This window comes from Microtus oregoni, unplaced genomic scaffold, assembly GCF_018167655.1.
Source record: "Microtus oregoni isolate MIOR12 unplaced genomic scaffold, Mior012 000058F_ref0000040, whole genome shotgun sequence".
In the NCBI taxonomy this organism is placed as follows: Eukaryota; Metazoa; Chordata; class Mammalia; order Rodentia; family Cricetidae; genus Microtus; species Microtus oregoni.
Genome location: NW_024543834.1, coordinates 1,854,721 through 1,877,723, shown reverse-complemented (window position 1 = coordinate 1,877,723; position 23,003 = coordinate 1,854,721). Strand labels below are relative to the sequence as shown.

Here is a 23,003-nt window from a genome sequence, read left to right as displayed (position 1 = left end):
CAACACCAATGCACATAAAATAAAAGTAAATTATTTTGAATAAAATTAAAAAATGAATAAATCTTTTTAAAAGTATACGTGTCTTGCCAGGTGTGTTGGTGCTTGCCTTTAATCCCAGCACTTAGGAGGCAGAGGCAGAAGGATCTCTGTGAGTTCCAGGGAGCTCCAGAATGGCCAGAAACACATAGAGAGACCCTGTCTCAAGCAAACAAAAAGGTACCCATCTCTTTTTAAGTAAATTATCCATTAAGTTGTTTGACCCCCCACAGCAACTTTATGCAATAGGAACTCCCCATTTGACAAATTGAGAAACTAAGGCACAGAAAGGTTTTAGCACCTGGCATAAGACTTTCTGATTTGAAAACATGTCTTATGACTACAGGTAAATTTTTTTAAGCTTAGTTTTTGTATGCAAAGGTGTTTTGCCTGCTTGTAAATCTGTATACCGTGTGTGCCCGGTGTCTATGAAGACTAAAAGAGGGCATTAGATCCCCTGAACCCAGAGTTAACAGAGGGTTATAAGAATTGAGCTAGGGTCCTCTGAAAAGGCAGACAGTGGTCTTAAAAACAGAGACATCTCGCCGGGCGGTGGTGGCGCACTCCTTTAATCCCAGCACGTGGGAGGCAGAGGCAGGCGGATCTCTGTGAGTTTGAGACCAGCCTGGTCTATAAGAGCTAGTTCCAGGACAGGCTCCAAAACCACAGAGAAACCCTGTCTCGAAAAACCAAAAACAAACAAAACAAAAAAAAAAAAACAAAAACAGAGACATCTCTCCAGCCCCCAGTTAAAATGTTTTGTCTGTCTCCTTCACTGGAATTTGAGATCCAGTCTGTCATATTTAAAACAGTATCTTCTTGAGCCCAGTCCAATACCTGACACAATAAGGAATCAAAAGCTGATTCAGCAAATGAAAAGGTGTGGGGGAGGGGAGGACTCTGGTTTTGAGACAAAGTCTACCACAGCGAGCTTCGAATTCAAGCACATGATCTCCCCCTATCAGCCTCAATGGTACTGGGCTTAGAAGCATGCGCCTTCCGGCCCCTCCAGGGTGGCTTGTTTAAGAGCATGTGCTAAGCATCATTTGATGCGTAGTGGGAGCCCGACAGTCAATCACCCAACATCCCTGGGCGCTGAGAAGGTACAGTCCACGGGTAAGGGATTCGGGAACGCCCGTTCCGGTCCCCCGGAATCCCTACTCCGCCTCTTTCTTCTTCCTCTCCATCCCCTCCGAGGATCCATCCTCCGGGATGCCGGGATACCGAGCCGCCAGCAGCCGGCGAGGACCAGTGTGCGCGGGAGAGCTCCATAGAAGGCGGTGCGCATGTGCAAGGGCCAGCGCACTGCGCATGCGGGAAGATGGCCGGCCCGGGAACCTGAGCTCCTCCGCGGTCACCCTGGTCCCCTCCGCGCCTAAGCTCATCGGTGGGCGAGTGGGACCGCGGCGCTCCGTGGGTGGAGCCGAGGTACTCCGTGGGTGGAGCGGGCGGCCGGTCGCGGCGCCCAAAGGGGCCGTGGAGCCGGAATCGCGCGCGCCTTGCCGCCCGGGAAGGCGGGAGGGCGCGAGGGGCGCGAGGGGCGCGGGGCAGCATGAGTCAGCAGCGACCGGCGCGGAGACTGCCCAGCCTGCTGGTGGATCCGGCGCAGGAGACGGTGCGTCGCCGGTGCCGGGACCCCATCAACGTGGAGAGCCTACTGGTGAGCGCAGGCCAGGACCACCGGGAGTCACGTGCTGCGGGGCGCGCTCTTTCCGTCTGACCCTCTGCACTCTTGTCGCTTGGGTGCCCCGGGCTCTTCCTGCAGCTCCCCATCCACGGACCGCCCTCTGCTTTTTACATATTTCTATTGCATTACTTACTTTGTGGGTGGGCTGGCGGGAGCGTGGATTCCACGAGGCAACTTGGGGAAGTCTATCCTTTGCTTACACCTTTGTGGTTCGCAGCCTGGAATTTAGGTTGAGTTTGTAAAGCTTGGTGGCAAGTGCCTTCCCCGAACTGAGCGATCTCGCCCTCCCATCTGTGCTGTTTGACTGGGGCAATGAAAGAGCGGCAATTCCCACCATTCCTGGCTTCCGACGGTTCTCGGGGCTCCTGCTGGGTCCGTCCTTTGTCCGCTTCTCCTGTTCGCTGTTTTCTCTCCAAGACAAGCAATTTCCAAAGCCGTTCTGGCCAGTCCCGTGCCAACTAGTTCATGAGCATGGTCTGCTCACAATAACCTTGAGATTGTTATTCTTAGAGTTTGTCAGAACTTGTTCTGATGTTGTGTGGCTGGCTTGTGGCTAGGTAATGAGGAAGCTGGAGGAATCTCAGAATGACTGCAGGTGACAGCCTTTCCCCTAATTTCTTTCCCTTCTTTTAAAACAGTGATTTCTGCTCGGTATCCACTTGCTCTTGCATTCCCACCCAGTCTTAAGCACTCTGTAAGGTTGTTCTAAATAAGAGCTCTGTCGGTTTTTGTCAATTCTAGTATCGGTTTCACACCTTATCTTGTTTAACAACTAACCACTCACTCTTGGCTGAGAATTCTCTGCTGTGTTTTTGACAGCCACTGTGGGGGCCCCTTGTCTCCTTCTCTTCCCTTTTCAGACATGTGGGTGCCATCCAGGGTTCTCTACCCTCTGTTCATGTAGGTGGCCTGTAATATTCCTGACTTTTGGCCTGAAACCGCGGTGTTTTCCTGAGGATTTCCTAAAGCCCCTCTAAATGCTCACACTGGTAAAACAACACTTAACTTTCCATACTGCATCAAAAGATACTGCCCTCTGAAGTCTTAGATATTCTAATCCAAGCTGGTGATTTCAGTAGCATCAAGGTAACTCCCAAATCCATACATCTTCCCCAGAGCTGTCCAACTGTATGTTAGATGTACCTACTTAGATCTAAAACTTAAGAAAAATATGTCTGTGTGGATGTCATGTGTGTACTGGTGCCCACAGAGGCCAGAAGAGGGAGTTGAAGTTAGCAAGAGGTTTTGGGTTGATATGTGGTTGTTGGGAACTGAACTCAGCCCTCTGGAAGAGCAGCAAGCGCTTTTAACTGCTGAGCCATCTCTCCAGCCGCAGATCTCAAACTCTTACATCCATAGCCAGATTTAGGGACCCCTTCTTACCTAGGAAAGCATTCTCTTTCTCACATCCCACCCCAGTGGTGGCACACCTACCCTGCTGCCCAAGCCAGCACTCTAGACTTTGCTGTTGCCTTTTTTTCTTTTCCAGAATGGGCCCCTCCCCGCAAGTCTCTGAATTAACATCAGTAGAGCTACCTCTCTTCCCGTCATATACTATCTGGCACTACAGTGCCATCCTGACCTATTTCCTGCCTCTCTTGCTCCCCTCACTGTTGGTGTGAACTTCACCCGTAACCAATGATCTCATGAAAGCGTGTTTCCGATCTCATTTGCCCAGAGGAATTCGTTGTGATTCGCTGATCTCCCAGGACAGGGTCGAAACCTCTTAATATAATCTAGCTGCAGGTTTTTCTTTCTTACATTATTCTTCTATGGTTCCATACTCTGTCCAGGCCTCGTTTTCTCAAGCTGACACCCGTGTATACATTTCCATATTGTCACCAACATGTCTGAAGTCAAGCTTCACGGGTAACTTGTCTTTAGACAAGTGTCTTTACCCCTTCCTTAGCCCCCAGACCATTCTATGCTCACTGCTCCGTCCTCTGCAGAGCTTGGGTCTTTCCGCTCATTTCATGCTACCATGAAGATCTGGCCGCGCACAGAAACATTAAGCAAGAAGTTAATCAAGTTGGAGACTCTGTATTTTCTTGCCTGTAAAATAGTGACTTAACATGTCAGTGGTTTTTTAATCGACTAAAACAATGCCAAAGCTTAATAAGCCATTGCACGGAACAGTTCCATGTCTTGCTGGGTGCTGGTTGCCAGGATGAGTGGCTTAAACCTGGTGTGGGCTCTGGAGCAGGGAGAAAAATAGCACTGGAAGGAGGTGAAGTTGGTTTGCACATTAGCAGATAAGGACGATCTGGGTGGGTGACATTAATGCGGTCACCTGGGAGAGATCAGTGTTCCCTGAGCTCATGGAGTATTGTTCTGACGCAGGGAGCTGGTCCATAGAAACCTCTGCATAGAGAGAATTAACCATTTTGGAGACAGTGCCCCGGACGTTAGTCTCTACAAGTCACCTTTCATTTTTCTCATCCACCTTTAAAGCTAGCCAGGCGTGGTGGTCCTGCTCTGTCGTGCCAGTCCTTGGGAGACAGAGGCAGATGGGTGATGAGTTAAAGGCCTGCCGGGGCTGCATAGCAAGTTCCAGACCAATCTGGGCTATACACTGAGCTCCCATCCCCTTTCTTACCCCAATCCTCCAAACTGAGAAGATTCCGAAGCCGTATATAAGGGGGATGGGGCCAGGGGATGGTAATGCTTTCCTGTGTGTTTCCAGATGTGACACAGAGGTGTTTTTTTTTTTTTTTTAAGATTTATTTATCATGTACAGTGTTCTGTCTGCATGTATCCCTGCACGCCAGAAGAGGGCACCAGATCTCATTACAGATGGTTGTGAGCCACCATGTGGTTGCTGGGAATTGAACTCAGGACATCCAGAAGATCAGCCAGTGCTCTTAACCTCTGAGCCATCTCTCCAGCCCACACAGAGGTTTTTAAACGTGGAAACGGAGCATCAGGGAATTAGTTTGGAACACACCAAGTGTGTAACTCCCTCATCAAGGCCATTGCGAGTGTTCTCTGAAAGTCCTGAGGTCTCTAATTGTGTCTACTGGGGGGTGGGGGGCTTCTGCCCTCTATCCATGTGGCAGCAAGGTGGGTTGGTGGCTCTGCAGAGTATTGTGCAGGCATGGTGAGGACACTTATGTGGTCCTAGCACTCAGGAGGCTGTAGCAGAAGGATGGCATATTTAAAAACAGCCTGAGTTACATAGGAAGTTCTAGAATAGCCAGAACGTAATAACAAGAAGCTGTTTGAGAAACAGGAGGGATTTCATACAAGGGAAGAAAGCCAATGGTGGGGTGGGAACCTGTTTCCTGTGTCACTGCAGGCAGTATACAATGTATCTACGTTTATTGCAGAGTGTGGAGCAGGAGAAGGATTTCCTTTCTTATGTCTCATTGGAATGCTGTCCCTGTACCAACCTGCGAAAGCAGAATCGCTGGCCCTCTAAAGGAAACGGGCAGCCGATAGGTAGGCAGTCTGTGTACAGGGCTTGGCCCTTATCTCTGGGTTAAGAAAGGCAGCTTCTGCAGCAGGCAGCTATGAGTACGTAGTAACACTTCTGAATACTTGTTGACATGCTTTTCACATCAGTGTGAGGAGGCTGGACTTGTTACTCAATTCGAGAACCTTGCTATGAGGCGGGAGTGTGTGGCTCAGTTGGTAGACTTACTTAGCATGTGTGTAAGAACCCCAGTTCAATCCCAGGACCAAATGAACAGGCATTGGGGTACATATCTGCAATCCTGGCACTCAAGAGATGAAAGCAAGACGATCAGAAATTTAAAGCCATCCTTAGGGACAGGTTGAGTTTTGAGGTTAGTCTGGGCTATGTAAGAGACCCCCTTCTCAAAAAGCCTTGTATGCCAGCAAGATAGCACAGTAGGTTATGGTGCTTGCTGCCAAGCCTGGCAGCCTGGATTCAAACCCCAACCAAGAACCGCATAGTGGAAGGAGAGCACTGACTGACACCACAGAGTTGTCCTCCGGCCTCCACATGTACACCACAACACATACATACACAAAATACATAAGTGTAAGAAGGAGAAGAGGACCCTTGCTTCGGCGGCCAGCCTTTTCTCGTACTGTGTTTGGTGAAGGCTCTGTGTAAAAATAGCAATGACAGTTGGTCATATTTCTCTGTGGTCGAATTTCTCAGGTCTGCTTCAGAGCTCTCACGTCGGATGTCATTGCCGGCAGTGTTGAGTTAGTCCCTGCCCACAGAAGTGTCAACTTCAGGGTTGCACACCCTGTAGGCCACCTGCTCATTTTAGTCCTAAACTGTCCTAAAACTGGTTTTGTGGCAGGATGTCATCTCAAGCTACTACCAGATGTCTGTCATCTTTTTCAGAGGTGACAAGACTCATATGCAGAGGCTCTGTATATCTCTGGTGTGAGCTGCTTCTCTGTTGCCTGCCTGGGCTCTGGCTGCCCCACCCCTAGCCCACCTGGGTTCTGGCCAGCCACCCCTGCTCCAGCTGGGCTCTAGCTGGCCCACCCGGACTCTGGCTGGCCCACCTAGGCTCTGGCTGCCCCACCCCTGCCCCAGCTGGGCTCTAGCTGGCCCACCTGGGCTCTGGCTGCCCCACCCCTGCCCCAGCTGGGCTCTAGCTGGCCCACCTGGGCTCTGGCTGCCCCACCCCTGCCCCAGCTGGGCTCTAGCTGGCCCACCTGGACTCTGACTGCCCCACCTCTGCCCTGGCTGGCCCACCCTACCTTTAGCCAGCTTGCTGTCCCTTTCGTGCCATATTTCTTAGACCAAGAATGAGATTGTGTTGTGGTCTTGTTCAGAAGTCTTTGGTGGGTCTCTGCTGGTTAAAACAAGACTTTGGCATGGTCTTGATGTGCTTGGCCATCTCTTCAGGTACAAACCTGGACCATTCCCATGTGGCCATAGCGTGTACCCAGGCAGGGAACAGTATTTTTATCTCTCTATCCATAGCATTTACTGCTTGGAGTCATGTCCTAACTATCATTCTTCACCATCTTCTCCCCAGCACCTGCTGCAGTCAGTATAAGAGTGTCTGATGGAGGAAGGTCATTGGTTAAATAAAAAGAAACTGCTTGGCCCTCATTGGTTAGAAGATAGGTGGGAGGAGTAAACAGAACAGAACGCTGGGAGGAAGAGGAAGTGAGCTCAGACTCCACAGCTCTCCTCTCGGGAGCAGACGCCTGAGAGAGACGCCATGCCCCGCTCCCGGGCAGACGCACGCCATGAAGCTCCGACCCAGGATGGACATAGGCTAGAATCTTCCCGGTAAGACCGGTGCCCACAGATTATTAGAGATGGGTTGATCGGGATATCAGAATTAGCCAGTAAGGGCTAGAGCTAAAGGGCCAAGCAGTGTTTAAATGAATACAGTTTGTGTGTTGTTATTTTGGGTAAAGCTAGCCGTGCGGGCGGCTGGGGTGCTGGGGACGCAGCCCCGCCGCCCGTATTACTACAAGTGTCTGTCGGGACTTGTTTCCCACCTAAGTACCCTGTCTCCCACCCGCCTGCCTTTATCCACACTGAAGTCTGCAGCCTGAGAGGCCTGAGCCCGGGCGGGCCCTTAGAGAGGGAGTCACGCACCAGGTAAAAAGGCGGAAAGAATGATAGTTACGACATGACCCCAAGCCACACAGGGCTACAGAGCCTCTGCGTGTGATTCTCGTCACCTGACAAACTGCACCAGCTGTAGTTTGTGAGGATTCATTTTCTCTCGCTCTCATTACTTCGGGTGGAAAGGAAAATTAAAAAAAAAAAAAAAAAACAACTATCATGGCCTGGCATGGTGGTCCACGTTAAAGGTGGTCCACCTTTAATGCCAGCACTCAGAAGGCAGAGGCAGGCAGATCTCTGAGTTTGAGGCCAGCCTGGTCTACAAAGCAAGATCCAGGACAGCCAGGGCTACACAGAGAAAACCCTATCTCGAGGGAGGATGGGGAAGCGGATGAATGTATTGTAGAACAATAGTAATTCATTTGCATTGCTGTTTATAAAATGCTGTTTGTTTTTTGTGTTTTCTTTTTTTCCAGCCGTCAAAAATAACGATTAACCTAGAGGAAAACGTGCAGTATGTGTCCATGCGAAGTAAGTCGACTCCTGAGTAGGTTTGAGTGTCACACGGTGAACATGGCTAGATTTTTGTTTGGTTGGTTTTTAGTTTGGGGTTTTTCGTTTTGTTTTTCTACCAGCCTCTGCTTCCCGAGTGCTGGGGTTAGAGGCATGCACCCCCGCCACTACCCCGGAACGTGATTGGTTTTGCGCATGCACAAGGTCGTAGAACAGAAGTGAAACGATAGTGAAGGGTACCTCCGTGACTGAGTTGGGGTGCAGTGACGTTACTGTTCGTGTCACCTTCGCCTCCTTTCCACGTGGTATCTTGTGGCCCCTTCACTCTTCCTGGCTTTACTCTGTCATAGGTTCATGTCTAGGGTATCGGATGATCTTTGTGATCGATGGCCCCGTCATTGATTTCCTCCTGATTTGGTTCCTGCCACGAGGACCGTTTTCATTTACAGACGCCCAGATATAGATCCTACAGACTGTCCTTTGTTTCCCTCAGTGTCTGCCACCATCTCCCCTGTGGCTGGTCAGCAAGCTGGGTCAGCTTGACCCTTGAGATGTTTCTTTTTTTTTTTTTAATATTTTATTTATTATTTATACAGTATTCTGTCTGTGTGTCTGCCTGCAGGCCAGAAGAGGGCACCAGACCTCATTACAGATGGTTGTGAGCCACCATGTGGTTGCTGGGAATTGAACTCAGGACCTTTGGAAGAGCAGGCAATGCTCTCAACCACTGAGCCATCTCTCCAGCCCCCCTTGAGATGTTTCTTTCCACTGCCCCACACCAGCTGATTAGGGCATCTGTACTCGAGTGACTAAGCTTCAAAATACAGCTGTGGATTGTCATCCACCATGAACGAGGAGGCCAAGCCCCAGAGAGAGTAATTAAGCAGCTTGCTTAAAGTCAGTGTCCACACGGTTAGCTCTGAAGCCCACGTCTTCATCCCGTCCATGTAGACCACCTCTTAACTACCAGCTCTGGCTCTCCCAAGCCCAGCCAGGGCTCTGCTGCCTCTTCCCCTCTAGCCTGAACCCCACTGTGATCCCACTTCTCAGATGCCACTTTGTCCCTCCTTGGAGTGGGGAGCACCGTGCATCATCTTCCTGTGCTGCTCCTAGCATCCTCCTCTGTGAGCACCCAGTCAGTTCTCCACTCCAGTAAAGATGGCGCTTCTTGTTCTCAAGTGGCTTTGAATACCACTCAGCATACCATGGTTTATAGCAGATCTCCTTATCGGGTCCATGCAGTTCTCTTGGTGGGGGAGCTGTCCCCCAGCAGAGATGTTCAGTTAGATTTGTTCTTTATAAAATGGCTGACACCCTCGGAATGTGCTTAACCTACGCTAATAATAGGACTAAAACCCAATAAATGTCTAGCCAGTGAGTGAGTGTAAAATGGAAATAATGAACCCTGGCTTGTCTCGTAAGCATCATTCGATATCGTGTTCCCAAGTACCGTGATAACTCAACAGATTCTGCGTGAAGTTAAATGTTCAGCCTTTAAGAATAATGAAGTACACCTTGGCATGGTGTGCACACCTTTAATCCCAGCACTCAGGAGGCAGAAATAGATCTCTGAGTTTGAGGCCAGCCTGGTCTACAGAGCAAGTTTCAGGATAGCCAGGGCTACACAGAGAAACCCTGTCTTGAAAAAAATCAAAGGAAAAGGGGAAAGAATAATGAATGAAGTACATTTGCTCATACATCACGATCACGATTTTAAAAGATCATATTAAAAACCATTCGCCTCGAGAGATGGCTCAGTAGTTAAGAGCACTTGCTACTCTACCAGAGAACCCTGGCACCTCCATAGTGGCTCGCAACCACTGCAGCTCCAGTTCCAGAGGATCCCTTGCCTTTTTCTGACCTCAGTGGGCGCTAGACATACACACGGTGCACACACATGCAGGCAAAGCACTCATACACATAAAATAAGTAGATATTTTTAACATTAAGAGAAACCGTACCTGTGACCTGAGAATGTTGCTCGGCAGTAATGCGCTTGTCTGGCACCTGTGAAGCCGGGCTCACACCTCAACGTGCCCCAAAGAAGAAAGAATACCAACTGTATATTGACACATAAACGTGTGTTGTCAGATTATATGTATGAAATGAGGGCATTTGATTCTCTAATCATTTCTAATCCTATGCCTGAGAAGCAGAGGTGATTACAGAAATTTCTTGAAGGAATATGAAACTTGCGAAAATAGTTACTAGAGGAAACTCACTCCAGCCTTTAAGGGAACCTAATGCCTTTGCTCAGACCAGCCGAGGCCGATTTGCCTTTCATCCATTAGAGAACTGTTGCCATAGAAACTAGCGTGGGTCTCTGTTGCCATCTTCTGTGATCCTAAGGGACTGAGCATTGTCAGCTCATGTGCCGTGCTCTCGTTTGCAGAGGCTCTGAAAGTGAAAAGGCCCCGTTTTGATGTGTCGCTGGTGTACTTGACTCGCAAGTTCATGGATCTCGTCAGATCTGCCCCCGGGGGCATTCTTGACTTAAACAAGGTTGCCACAAAACTGGGAGTCCGAAAACGGCGCGTCTATGACATCACCAACGTCCTGGATGGAATCGAGCTGGTGGAAAAGAAGTCCAAGAACCACATTCGGTGGATGTGAGTTTACGTCCGTCATTCCCGTTCTTTCCCCTTCTCATTAGGATCTGTCCAGCTGCAGCAGTGTTCAGGAATAGAGAATGAGGCTTTTATGATTCTTCTTAGGCAAAGACTGGGGTTTTCTTGTCTCGTAGTATACTTAGATGTAAGTGACTACATAGGTCTAAACGGGAACATTAGGTGTAGAAGAATATCATTCAGATGGTGTGGAAAAGTTAAATGGAATAAGGGGGTTAATTAACTAATTTTCCCTATAAGATGCTAATAATGAAACATCTGATAAAAGAGGAAATTTTAAAAATGTATTTTCTTAATGTGAAATTAATAACAGAAGACATGATTCCCATGGGGCAGTAGAATACACAGCCAGAAACCCAGCCCCTTCCTGGCTTGGATTGGTTTTTTTCTGGAGAGGAGCAGGCATCTGCCTTCTTAGCAGGTTCACTGCATGGCGGTGGAGCAGGTGAGCTGACACTGCCCTGAGGGTAAACACACACTCCATGGCCTAAAGGCAGTTGCTAAAGAGTTGACATGACTGGGAAGGGTCTCGTAGAAAGAAGCCTGAAGCTAAGACACAGACAGAGCTGTGTGTGCACAGAAAAAAGCTGTATACTTAGGAAAAAGAATTCCGGCATTGAAGTACATTACAGATACAATAGGCAATGTAAAACCCAAAGGTCTTCAGATGGCTAAGGAATGGTTGAGGAAAAGCGCCTGAAGGACACTGGTTTAGGACAGAAGGCAGGCACGTTTGATAAGAACTGTGTCAGCCGTTCTGAACCTTTAATCCCAGACTCGGGAGACAGAGGCAGGTGGCTTTCTGTGCTGAGGCCAGCCAAAGCTATATTTAGAGAGACTGGCCCAAGAAAAGAAGGATGGGCATAATCACATAGATGGTGTTAAAGGAAATGCAGACGCTCTCCCTTAGCCTGCTCCCCTCCACAGGCAGCCTGCTTCCCTTCTGGCCCCTGCTGACTGCATGTCTGTTTCCTTCCGTAGAGGATCCGACCTGAAGAACTTCGGAGCCGCACCCCAGCAGAAGAAGCTCCAGGCCGAGCTCTCGGACCTGTCGGCCATGGAAGACGCCTTGGATGAGTTGATTAAAGACTGCGCTCAGCAGCTGTTGGAGTTAACCGACGACAAAGAAAACGAAAGATATCCTTCCATCCAAACCTTTGTAGAGTTTCTGCTTCCAGTGTAGATAGGATGTCTGAGAGAGACTTTGGGGGTTAATTTTCTTAATCGGGATATAAAATTAGGCCCTTAAAAGTTAGAGTAAACACAAGTACAGTGCTGTGGCTTAAACACACATGAGCAATTCATGTTGGTGTTGACTCTGCTCCCGGGCCAACTCTGCATGACGGCCGTTGTCAGAGACATACCCAGTTTGTTGTGGCTTCTTAAAATTAAGGAGTATTTGTTTGTTTGGTTGGGTTTTGTTGTTGTGTTTTTTGTTTTGTTTTTGTAATCCTGGATGGTAAATTGTTTATCAGCTATTGTGAAAATCAGGTTTTCCCTAATCTGTGAACTAGTTTCTTTCTGAAGTAGACTGTGCTACTGAAGTTTGTCTGTGCTCGTCACTGCATGTGGAAGCCTTGTGGAGCAGGAGCTGGGAGGGCCTAGGCCTAGGAGCCTGCGCCTGCTGGGCCCCCAGACCACCCTGCTGGGCCCCCAGACCACCCTGCTGGGCCCCCAGACCACCCTGCTGGCTGTGTCTCAGTGCCCTCTATGAGTGTCAGTAATTCTCCTCCCTCCCCCCCCCCCCCCCCCCCCAGCAGTCAAACCTATACCACAGGACAGATCTTAGAAAATCAAAGCCAGGGCTCCCAGAGACTCGCAGCCACGCAGAGACTCTAGTCTAAAAGGAAGAAAGCCAGAGCAACTGGACTGAGGGAGTGCAGAGTATCTGGCAGCCTCGCAGCAGGAGTTGAAGGCACTGAGTGACAGAGAGGCCGCAGGTGTGTGATCACGCCGGGAACTTGCTCTTCCTATTTTGTAGACTTTTTTCTGCCTTCTGGAGGGTTCTTACCCGAACCCTGAATGCTTTCTTCTCAAGCTCCCATAGTAAGAGCGAACCCTAGGCTCTTAACAGTGAATGAGTTCACACTGACTGTAGTGTAGGTGGGAATTTGAACATGCTGCTTTCCCCTTTTCTGTGGTTCTGCCTTCTGTAATGGCTGTTGCCCACAATCAGGTATGATCTAAAAAATATTAAGTGAAAATTCTAGAAGTAAAAACTTTCAGTGTGTTATAAATGCACTATTATTATTGGTTTGTTTGGAGGGTTTTTGGGTTGCTTGTTTGTTTGCTTTTTGATTTTTTGGTTTTTCGAGACAGGGTTTCTCAGTAGCTATGGAGCCTGTCCTGGAACTCGCTCTGTAGACCAGGCTGGCCTTGATGTCACAGAGATCCACCTGCCTCTGCCTCCCGAGTGCTGGGATTAAACGCGTGCGCCTAATTTATAGATTGAACCTCACTGTAGAAGCGTGTATGAAGAGTGTATGTAGGGAAATGCATACTATGTATAGGGTTTAGTTTTGGCTCCTGACTACTGAGGATTTGGAACATCCACCCAGCACTCCACCCCAAGGGAATTATTACCTTCGTGAGTTGTGTCTACATTCAGTATTTGGGCTTTGTTCATATCTTTCTCCACAAATTGCTCCAGTCAGTATTTGGTTTAAAATAATTCTTTGTTATAAATATTATAAAACACCATAAAAATCTTAATTTTTTTCTGGGGGGGTATTTTTTATATTTTGCTTATACGAATGTTCTGTTTGCATGTATGTATGTGCACTCCTTATGTACCTGGAGGCCCAAGGAAATGAAAAGATAGCTTCAGATCTCTTGGAACCTGAGTTAGGGTTGTGAGCCACCATGTGAGTGCTGGGAATTGAACCTGGGTCCTCTACAAGAGCAGCCAGTGCTCTTAACCACTAGGCCACCTCTCCAGCCCCAAGGATTCTTTTTGAAATAAAATTACCAGGAAGTTTTGGCTTTTCTTTGAACTGTTTACCTTCATTGTAAGTTTGTATCCCATAAAAGCCAAGCTATTTTAGTACCCGCATTCACATAAGAGGTGATCCGCCCTTGTGTGCTGGTGCGGGCCTTTATTTCTAGCCCTTTGGAGTCAGAGAAAGGCAGGTCTCTGAGTGCAATGCTAGCCTTTTCTATATAGCAAGTTCCAGGCCAGCCAGAAGTAAATAATGAGACTTTGCCTCAAAAACCAAAAAAAAAAAAAACAGGGGCGGGGCTAGGGGTGGTGTCCTGGCCATCTCGTCAGATCCTTGACCAGCTTTCACACTAGCGTATGTCACCTATCAGGACATCCACAGCATCCAAGCCTTCCACGAACAGATTGTCATTGCAGTGAAGGCTCCGGAGGAGACCCGACTGGACGTTCCGGCTCCCAGAGAAGTAGGTAGCGCTGCACTGCAAGGAGTAAAAGAGGGAGGTGGGTTAGCTTCCAGGTCTCTGAGCGCTACAGTCGCTTGTCATCTGTGTCCTTGTCAGCTTAACTGTGAGTGAGGTGAGAGAGCCAAGCACAGAGGAGTGGGTGTGCTTCGGGAACCCAGACAGTGGCCAGCAGGACCAGGCGTAGGACGGAGTTTGGCTGGCAAGTGCTGTTAGCCATGCTGCCACTGTCAGGCTGCAAAAGAAACCGCTCCATTGGCCTTAGTCTTCAGGCTCCAGAAGCAATGGCTGGTACGGCCGGAGCTCCCGGGAACTAGCTTGCTACCTACTAGCTCACCAAAGACTGAGAATGAGCTAGACACCGAGTCATGGGCGTAGAGCCTGTGTAAGGCCAGCCTTCCTGTCTGCTGCCAGGTACGCCAGGAAGGTTCGTGTTGAGAGTACTTGTCCCCAGAAGGCCACTTGATGAGGACGGAGTCCAAACCAAAGCCAGTGGCCCTTGGCATTCTGATGACTGGGTGGCCTCCATGCTGCTCATAGGCAGCCGTCACATACGTAAGGATTATTTCCACCACCACCTTTCTGACAGTGTGTCATCAGTCACAGAGGAGCACTCACTTTTCCTTCAGTCTCATTCGAATTGTGACTTGGTGACGTTCCCTGGTCGGATTTGAACTGAGACAGTGTCCGAGTAACATTTTCAGGAGGAGTTATTTCCACAGATGCTCAGCTCTTTCAATAGCCACTGATCTTGCAGAACGGCTTTTCTTTGGGGCGTGGCAATCCATTCTACAGGACTTAGTGGGGTTTGGTCTCCTAGTGCTCTGAGCTGCTTGGCCGGAATTGTTAAATCTCTGTGAACCTCTGAGCACTCCCAGTCCCATTTAGAGCTCTGTGATTCAGTCCTCCAGGCTGGCTGTTCTCGGCAGTATCCTGGATCAGTAGACTATGTACGTCTCTAGTGGGAACTGTGCACCTAGTATAGGGCTTGCACTGTGGCCTTCAACTCGCTCTGGCCTCCTACTTGTCCTTGTAAATAGTTTTGTTGGAATGAGGCCACCTCTTTAGATATCACCCATCTGCTTTCATGCCACCGTGGTAGGGTTAAATAGTTGTGACAGACAGCATAGCCTAAGAAGTCATCTCTGTCTGCTTTATAAAATGTTTTGAAAACATGGGTATGGGTATGCGCACGTCAGTGCAGATGCCCCGAAGCCTTGGTGTTGGCTCTCCTGGCGCTGGAGTCACAGGTGGCTGTGATCACCCTGACATAGGCGCTAACATCCAAGCGCTAATCCTCTGCAGAAGGAGCGCACACTCTGTTTTTTGTTTTGTTTTTTTGTTTGTTTTTGTTTTTTGTTTTGTTTTTGAGGCATGGTTTCTCTATAGCTTCGGAACCTGTTCTGGAACTCACTATGTAGACCAGGCTGTCCTCAAACTCCCAGCTGAGCACACCCTGTGAGCCGCTCTTAGTTCCCCAGGAATCCTCTTTACAGAATGACTTAGTGGCTGGTGGAGTTTGGGGAACAACATTGTTCCCATGCATTGTCTAATGATAAAAGGTTCTGTTTAAACCAGACCCGCCCTGACTTTCCAGCCACAGAGCACAGAGGTGGTTGGCCTGTCTCTCCTACCTGGTACCAGAGGACTTAAGAGGGTCCAAGTCTCTCTGAGAAGCAGAATCTCACCAGCTTGCTTGAATGAGATCCCAGAAAGGGGAGGAGCTAGAGCAACGGTGCTGTCTTGACTGGCCCATCCATGTGGATGTGGGAAGGGTGGACTTGAGGAGAGCCAGGCCAGCTCCCAATGGGAAAGATGAGGAATCGTACGAATATGCCTCTAAATATACTCAACCATTTTTTTAATTTCTTATGGGAAAGCCTTTGGAATTTGCTCCTGGGTAAATAAAACTGAAGCCAGAGGATAATAGTCATTTATTCTAGTTCTTCTCTTTGTGTCTGATGTTTCATCTTTTCCTCTTACATCTTTTAACTGAAAACTCGCCTTCCTGGGAGCTCAGTACCTCTGCACTAGTTTGGAAACCCCGACACCTTCTTGTGCAATACAATGGGGTACCCCAGAGCTCCCTGCCGCCAGAGAAGGGGAGGGGATTCCTGAGGACTCAACTGTCCATCTGACAGCTCCAAGACTACTGGCTACCTGCACGGTTAAGAGGTCTTTCCTGCAAATTGGCCAGTAGTGTAGAATGTAGTAACAGTCGAAAACATGATTTTCTCAAATGCACGGTGGGAAGGAAACCATAAGAATGAAGTTCATTGAAAACCTGTGACTAGTGGGTACCAGGGCTCACCTTGACGGTTTCTGTGTCCCTTGCTAGGACTCTATCACAGTACATATCAGGAGCACCAAAGGACCCATTGATGTATATTTGTGTGAAGTAGAACAGAATCACCCAAGTGGTAAAACAGCCGATGGAGCAGGGGCCTCTCCATCTAAAAGCAAACATCGAGAATGCCCAGAGAAAGGTAAACATTCTAATTTTGTGATTAGAGAAACTTTATAGATAACTTGAATACATATCTTTAAGGTTTTTCATGATTTTTTTTTAATTATGTCTGTGTTTGCGTGTGGGTATGTGCACATGAGGGGGCCAGTGGTATTGCCTCTCATGGAGCTGGAGTCACAGGCACTCGGGAGCCAGCAGGTGTGGGTGCAGGAAAAAGAGCCCTGGTCCTTGGGAGGAGCGATGGAGCTCTGCACTGCCGAGCCATCTCTCTAGCCTCTCCATAAGGAATCAGTACACTCCTGTAACCCCAGCTTAGGGGATGCTGAAGCGGGCAGATCCGAATTACAAGTCAGTCTCAGCTCCATAGTGAGAGTCAATTTGTGGGAGCACCAACTGCTAGACTCTTGCCAGAGAAAGCTGTCTGCACTCTCTGGCAGGTGCTTTCCAGCCATGGGCTGGAGTTCCCGTTTGTCCTATGAGCCTGAAAAGATCATTCCAAAAGAGAATTCTGTGTGAGAGAAGGTTCTTGACCAGACAGCTTCATTTCTTTCAACTCTTGAACAGCGCGCCCAGCTTCTTCACGGCCTTCACTCCATGTCTTTGTGTCTCGTTTCAGAAGACAGGCCTCCTCAGTGAAAGCCGCTCGGAGTGGGCGACCGATAGCAGTGCACAGTGATGAAGGGCCTCCTGTGTGGACGGATTATGTCCTGGTTTGATCCTCAGCAATAAGTCTTCATAGAGCGCGCTGGGTCTCCCATTCTAGATTCATAGCAGCGCTGAAGGCCAGTAGTGGTAGTGTTCTTGAGTAGCTTCCTGCTTAGGTTCCTGGATGGTTTCCACGTTCAGAATTAACTTTTGATAACTCTTCACTGCCTCTTGTCAGTGAGATGGACCTCTGCCTCCTGAAATCATTTTATCGCAAAGAATGTCACAAGGACAGACAGACGACCAGCTGGTTGTGGACTCTGCCCTTCCCTGATGGACGTTGTCAGCTTCTGAGAAGAATTGCCTTACCCTGGCTCACATTCGCCCTTAGGTGTCGTGCACTGGTGAGGTGCACACACAGGGCCAAATGTGGCGCCTTTGTACATATCTGTATCATGTTGAGATTGCTTATGAAATATGTCTGATGACACCTCTAACCTAGAACAACCAAAATAATGTATATAGGGAAAAATGACAGACAGATCTCTACTTCAGTATCGATAACTTATTAGAACCCTCTGGATGGGGTGAGTTTTCCATGTAGGAGTTCCACAGATACACTGTGCATTTAGATCCATGTACTTAAAGTGTTTTATTACAGCTCCCAGTACTATTATGGGAGTCAGATACTTCTTGATTTTAAGCTGCCTGCAGAGTCACTGTGTCCCAGTAGAATGGTGGCGTGCCTCGAAGCGTTGGGGGCACATAAAGGAATGCCCTCGGCAACGGGTCAGTTCACCCCAGGGTGAACCTGGTCCTGGTGAAAGGGAAAGCATTATCACGCTTTCTGCGAGCAGATTTTATAGTGTTTGTGTGTGCAGCCTGGCTCCTCTGTCAGAGGGGCTTCCCTCCCCTGCATTCATTGTACCCTGCCCCCACTCCAGCTCTCATCCCGCCTTCCCAAGCACCTAGCTACTTCTACCTCAGTGGGTAAGTCATTTACCTCTCTGTGCCTCAGTTTACTCAGTAACTTACCACTAGACTGTGAGCTCCGCGAGAAAGCTTTCCGTACTTGTGCTCAGCACCTCGCACCGCACCTAGTCCGGAACAAGTGCCCAATAGACGTCTAGCCAACCAGTGAGCGGGTGAGTGTGGCGTGCGGCCCATGGGACCTGGCTTGTTGTCTCAGGGTCTGGGGAGCATCATTGGTGTGTTAGATCTCTCATTTTACAAAAAATTGGAAGCAACTTGAAATAATGACCATGTATGCAAAAAATTCAAGTAGGGAATCCAAAATTAAAGTATTAAAAAGATAATCCTGCCTGGTGCTTTTGATTCACAAAGTCTCTGCTGGTATTTTTTTTTTTTTTTTGATTTTCGAGACAGGGTTTCTCTGGTATATATATATATATTTAAAGACATTTATTCAGCCTCATGATAAGACTGTTACATTTAGCAATCAACAGCATGAGTAAAAAAAGGTCTACAGTAAAATCCTTTGTTGGAATGCTTGACACTTTCCTCAGAACAGAAACTAAAATAGCCTGTTATACAATTAGCCACAAATACAGTCCTGGAGTTGTTTTGCCCGTACACATGAGTATTGTCTAAAACATGGCTTCTTTGTAGCAGCCAGGCCCTGCCACCACTGCGCTTGGCTGAGTTCACAAATCTGTTGTGACCTGTAGCTTCCCTGGCACTTCTCTGGCTCTCCTCTCCTGCTAAGCTTTGTCTCCTGACTGTAATTAGAACCTCTTGCCACTGCCATGGCTGCTGCTGCTGCGACCACCAGAGCCACCTTGGTTTCGTGGTTTAGCAAAGTACTGGCCTCCGCCACCATAAAGGCCAGAGCTTCTGCCTCCAAAGTCTCCTTTCATTGGTCCAAAAACTGAAGACTGATTGTTGTAATTGCCAAAATCATTGTAGCTTCCCCCACCACCCAAACTGCTTCCATCATTACCGAATCCATTACAGCCATCCCCACTGCCACCATATCCACCACCACCACCACGGCTGCCACCAAAGCCATCACAACCACTGACGTTTCCCCCTCAACCAAAACTCATTTTGCCAAAACCGCCTCCACGACCACCACCAAGGTTTCTCGAAACACTTGGACCTCTTTGGCTGGACGAAGCACTAGCCATCTCCTGCTTGGATAGGGCTTTTTCTTACTTCAAGGCTGTGCCCGTGTACACTATGGTATTTCTGAGTAACAGTCTTGACCACAGAGTCATGGTCCTCAAAGGTGACAAAAGCAAAAGCTCTTTTTTCCACTGCCTCTGTCGGTCATGATTTCAGTCGCTTCAATTTTCCCATACTGCTCAAAATAGTCTCACAGGTGATGTTCTTCCGTGTCTCCTTGATACCACCAGCAAAGATCTTCACGGTTAAGTGGGCCCCTGGTCTCTGAGAATCCTCTTGACACAGCTCTCTTAGGTTGCACAACTCTCGCAGCCACCTTTCGGGGTCTTGGATTCACAGTGGCATCCACTTCCTCTGCTGTGGTGGTGTGTGTAACAATCCCAAAGGCCCAGGATCACTTGGTGTTTGGGTAACCGTAACCACACAGTCTGTGAGTGTTCCCCATTTCTCAAAATAGCTCCTCGGACTCTCCCGTTGTTGTGAGGCTCAGCCCTCCAGAGAAGAGCTTCGACAGCTGTTCCTTGACGGCAGGGAAGTGAGAGCCTTCGGCGATGTTTTCTTGGCCGCATCAATAGGCAGAAAGGAGTAAGCCAATGAACGTGTCCTCTGCTGGGGTATTTTCAGATTCCTAGAAATTACTGGTAATCAGTATGTTTGGCCTCCAGATGTCCCTTCCTTTCTTGTGTATAAAATGTTATCGTTTGAAATTAGCTAAAGGACTTAGCACACAGTTGTTCTCAACCTCCCTAACGTTGCGACCCTTTAATATAGTTCCTCGTGTTGTGGTGACCCCCAACCATCAATCATTTCAGTTCAGTTCAGTTATTTTCATTGCTACCTCATAACTGTAATTTTGCTACTGTCATGAATTGCAATAACAAATAATAAATATCTGTGTTTTCTGATGGTCTTAGGCAACCCCCTGTGGAAAGGTTGTTCTATTCCCACAGGGGTCATGACCTACAGGTTGAGAGCTGCTCGCTTAGAAACTACTCCATTTCCTTAGTGGAATGATTGGGCAAGACAGGGAGCACAAGAGGAACAGCAAAGTGGGTAACAGTTACACATTTGACGGAAGGGAAAGTTCCGCCATCTGTGTGTAGTGGCCCCGGGCCCTGGGAAGAGCTGAGCTCTGTAGAGTGCACTGGCAGATGGTTCGTGTGTGCCTGTTAAACAGGAGAGGGAAGGGGCTCATATGGTGAGGGCACCTACTGCCAGAAGAGGGTTCCAGGAGCGGGCGGGTCGGAGGGTACAGAAGAAAGGATAATGAGAGGAGGGAAAGCTGTGGGCAGTGTCCCGGATTCAAAGGGATCATTAGCAAAGGGAAGCAAAGGTTTCCAAGCCGTGGGACTGGCAGACTGCGTGAAGTTTGGCATGCATGAAACCCTGTGGACGAGAACCTCTCTAAGTTGTAAATGTGTCTAAATGAAGTATCTCCATAGCTCAGTCTGCTGTTTGGCCTCCTCCTTTTAGGACTGGTGGAATGGGGTCCAATGCAGCTTAGTTTCCAGGCCTTTCCTTCACTCTTCCCCATGAGGATGCTACCCACTCTACTCCTAGTGCCTGGGCCACCCCTTCCGCGCTCTGCTTCTACTTCTGAGTCTAGACCTGTGGAGGTACGTGCCTGAGTGTCCGCGCGCATGCGCATGCTCCCGCCTTTCTCCAGTTCTCCACGAGGAGCAGTGGCTTCCTTCTTTTTTATTAGGTATTTCTGTGAAGTGTCTTCGAGCAAGTGTTCACAGTTTCCCTAGGGAAGTGGCTCTCTGTACCGAGATATATAGCAGGAGAAGGGAACGTCTGAAGAGAGAACTCCAGTGTCAGGTAAAGAATGTTTGGTATTGCTCCTGCCTCCCTGCTGCAGACACAGTTACAAGAAAAGGGCTTGGCTTCCCTATCGTCTGGAAAAGGAACTAAATATCAAGGATCCTATCACTTGGGCCGACTCTTGGAGAACTTTGTGTCTAGGGAAGTATACACTGTTGTCTTGAGGAAATGGGCTAGTCAGTGACGTGCTTGCTGCACAAGGTCTGAGGACCTAAGCTTGGATCACCAGCACCCACATGGAAGGCTGGGCATCGGGCACATCCCTGTCACACCAGCACTGGGAGTTCATTGGCCAACTGCCTAGCCACATGGAGCTCCGTGTTCAGAGAAAGACACTATCAAAAATAAAATGGAATGTGCCCAAGGGTGCTCTTGGTTGTTTTTTGCTCTTTACTCTTTGTCCTTTTTTAGGGGACCCGCCACCCAGCTCCCAAATGAATCACACACAGTCTTATTAGTACTGCTGAATGTTCAGCCTTAGCGTGGCTTGTTGCTAGCCAGCTTCTCTTTAAATTAGCCCTTCTATCTTTTCCCTCTGGGCTTTTATCTTTCTTACTTTCCTTCTTACTCCGGGACTGACGCCCCTGGCGTCCTCCTCTTCTTGTACCCTTGCTTCTACTTCTCTCTCCAAATTTCTCCTTCTGTTTATTCTCTCTGCCTGCCAGCCCCACCTAGCCTTGCTCCCTGCATTCAGCTCTTTATTAGACCATCAAACGTTTTAGACAGGCAAAGAATCACAGCTCCACGGAGTTAAACAAATGCAGCATAAACAAAAGCAACATGCCTTTACATCGTTAAACAAGTGTTCCAGAGCATAAACAAAAGTAATGCATCTTAAAATAATTTTCCACAACACAAGGGGGACACCCAGTATCAACCTCTGACCTTCACATACACTATACAACACATGCACACATTTTAAAACAGTCTCCTGTGGAGGGCAGGTACAGCTACAGTTAGTTATTACAAACTTAGACATCCAGCAAAATCTAGAATGCTTTTGGGGCATAACTAGGGTGCTGCTGTCACCTATGACGACAGGGATGTTCCATGATAAACCTAGGCAGCAGATTTACCCAGTCCAGAGTGTCAGTGGGGTTGAGGTCAAGAAGCCCAAATTAAGGTAACAGGCAGGTACCCTGTCCAGTTCACTGATGACAACCTTGTCCCCAGACACCTCCATCAGTAATGAGATTGTGTGAGACAGGGTCTCTCTATGTAGCCCTGGCTATTCTGGAATTTGTTATATAGGCCAAGCTGACCTCAAGCTAACAGAGATCCGCCTGCCTCTGCTTCCCAAGTTCTGGGATTAAAGGCGGGTGCCGCCACAGCTGTTTTAGTAATGAGATCTTGACCGATCTCAGGTTTCTGTGCTGAGCAGTTGACACTGCACATGGAAGAGGAAAAGAAAGAATTTCCAGGAAAAGGTTCTTACAGCATTGGAGCTCCACACTACTAGGAAGGACTAAACGCGGCTGCTAACAACAAAAATCTCCAACAAAGTGCCTAAAACAAGATGAACATGTGTTTATGGAATCCAGAGTGGGAAATTCACTCCCTTCAGGCCTCCTCCCAGGTGATGTCAGGCTTGTCTTCTGCTACCAGGGTCACACCAGAGTCCAAGGACACCCAGCCGGTGTACATACTAGCCAATAGGAAGGGCGAAGACAGGAGATGATGCTCCTTTGGCCTTTTATGGGGTTTTTATTGCTGTAAAGAGACAGCATGACCATGGCAACTTGTATGAGGTGGCTCACTTATAGCTCAAAGGTTCAGTCCATTATCATCATGGCCGGAAGCTACTTTTAATTAATAATTTGTATTTTATGTGCATTGCTGTTTTGCCTGCATGTATGTCTGTGTGGGGTGTCAGAGCCCCTGAAATAGGAGTTATAGACGGTTATGAGCTACCATATGGGTGCTGGGAATTGAACCCAGTCCTCTGGAAGATCAGCCAGTGCTCTTAACTGCTGAGCCATATCTCCAACCCGATAAGAGGCTTGTGATTCTGGGTGGTATCTTGAGCATAGGAAAGCTCAAAGTCCTCACAGTGACACAACTTCCTCCAACGAGGCCATACCTACCCCACCAAAGCCACACCTCCTGATAGTGCCACTCCCTATGAGCTTATAGAGGCCAATTACATTTAAA

The 23,003-nt window shown here is 48.4% G+C and overlaps 1 protein-coding gene and 1 pseudogene across 2 annotated transcripts; one reads left to right on the top strand and one right to left on the bottom strand.

Annotated features, from left to right (window-relative positions):
• The first annotated feature begins 1,356 nt into the window (after window positions 1-1,356).
• On the top strand, window positions 1,357-18,199 carry LOC121438899 (transcription factor E2F6). Of its 2 annotated transcripts, none has more exons than XM_041639391.1 (7): window positions 1,357-1,696; window positions 7,709-7,763; window positions 10,138-10,354; window positions 11,354-11,509; window positions 13,660-13,774; window positions 16,110-16,257; window positions 16,858-18,199. In XM_041639391.1, the coding sequence occupies exons 1-7, from the start codon at window positions 1,589-1,591 to the stop codon at window positions 16,872-16,874; spliced, it is 816 nt and encodes a 271-aa protein (XP_041495325.1). In that variant the 5' UTR covers window positions 1,357-1,588; the 3' UTR covers window positions 16,875-18,199. The 2 variants fall into 2 exon arrangements, with proteins under 2 accessions (XP_041495325.1, XP_041495324.1); XM_041639390.1 differs by having other exon boundaries at window positions 16,855-18,199.
• A 429-nt stretch (window positions 18,200-18,628) lies between these two features.
• LOC121438879 lies at window positions 18,629-20,676 on the bottom strand (annotated as a pseudogene).
• Window positions 20,677-23,003: the final 2,327 nt, after the last annotated feature.

Coding starts and splice junctions, on each gene's coding strand:
- LOC121438899 (XM_041639390.1), top strand. CDS start 1,589: ATGAGTCAGCAGCGACCGGCGCGGAGACTGCCCAGCCTGCTGGTGGAT. Junction 7,764..10,137: donor GCAGTATGTGTCCATGCGAA/GTAAGTCGACTC, acceptor TCTCGTTTGCAG/AGGCTCTGAAAGTGAAAAGG. Junction 10,355..11,353: donor AAGAACCACATTCGGTGGAT/GTGAGTTTACGT, acceptor TTCCTTCCGTAG/AGGATCCGACCTGAAGAACT.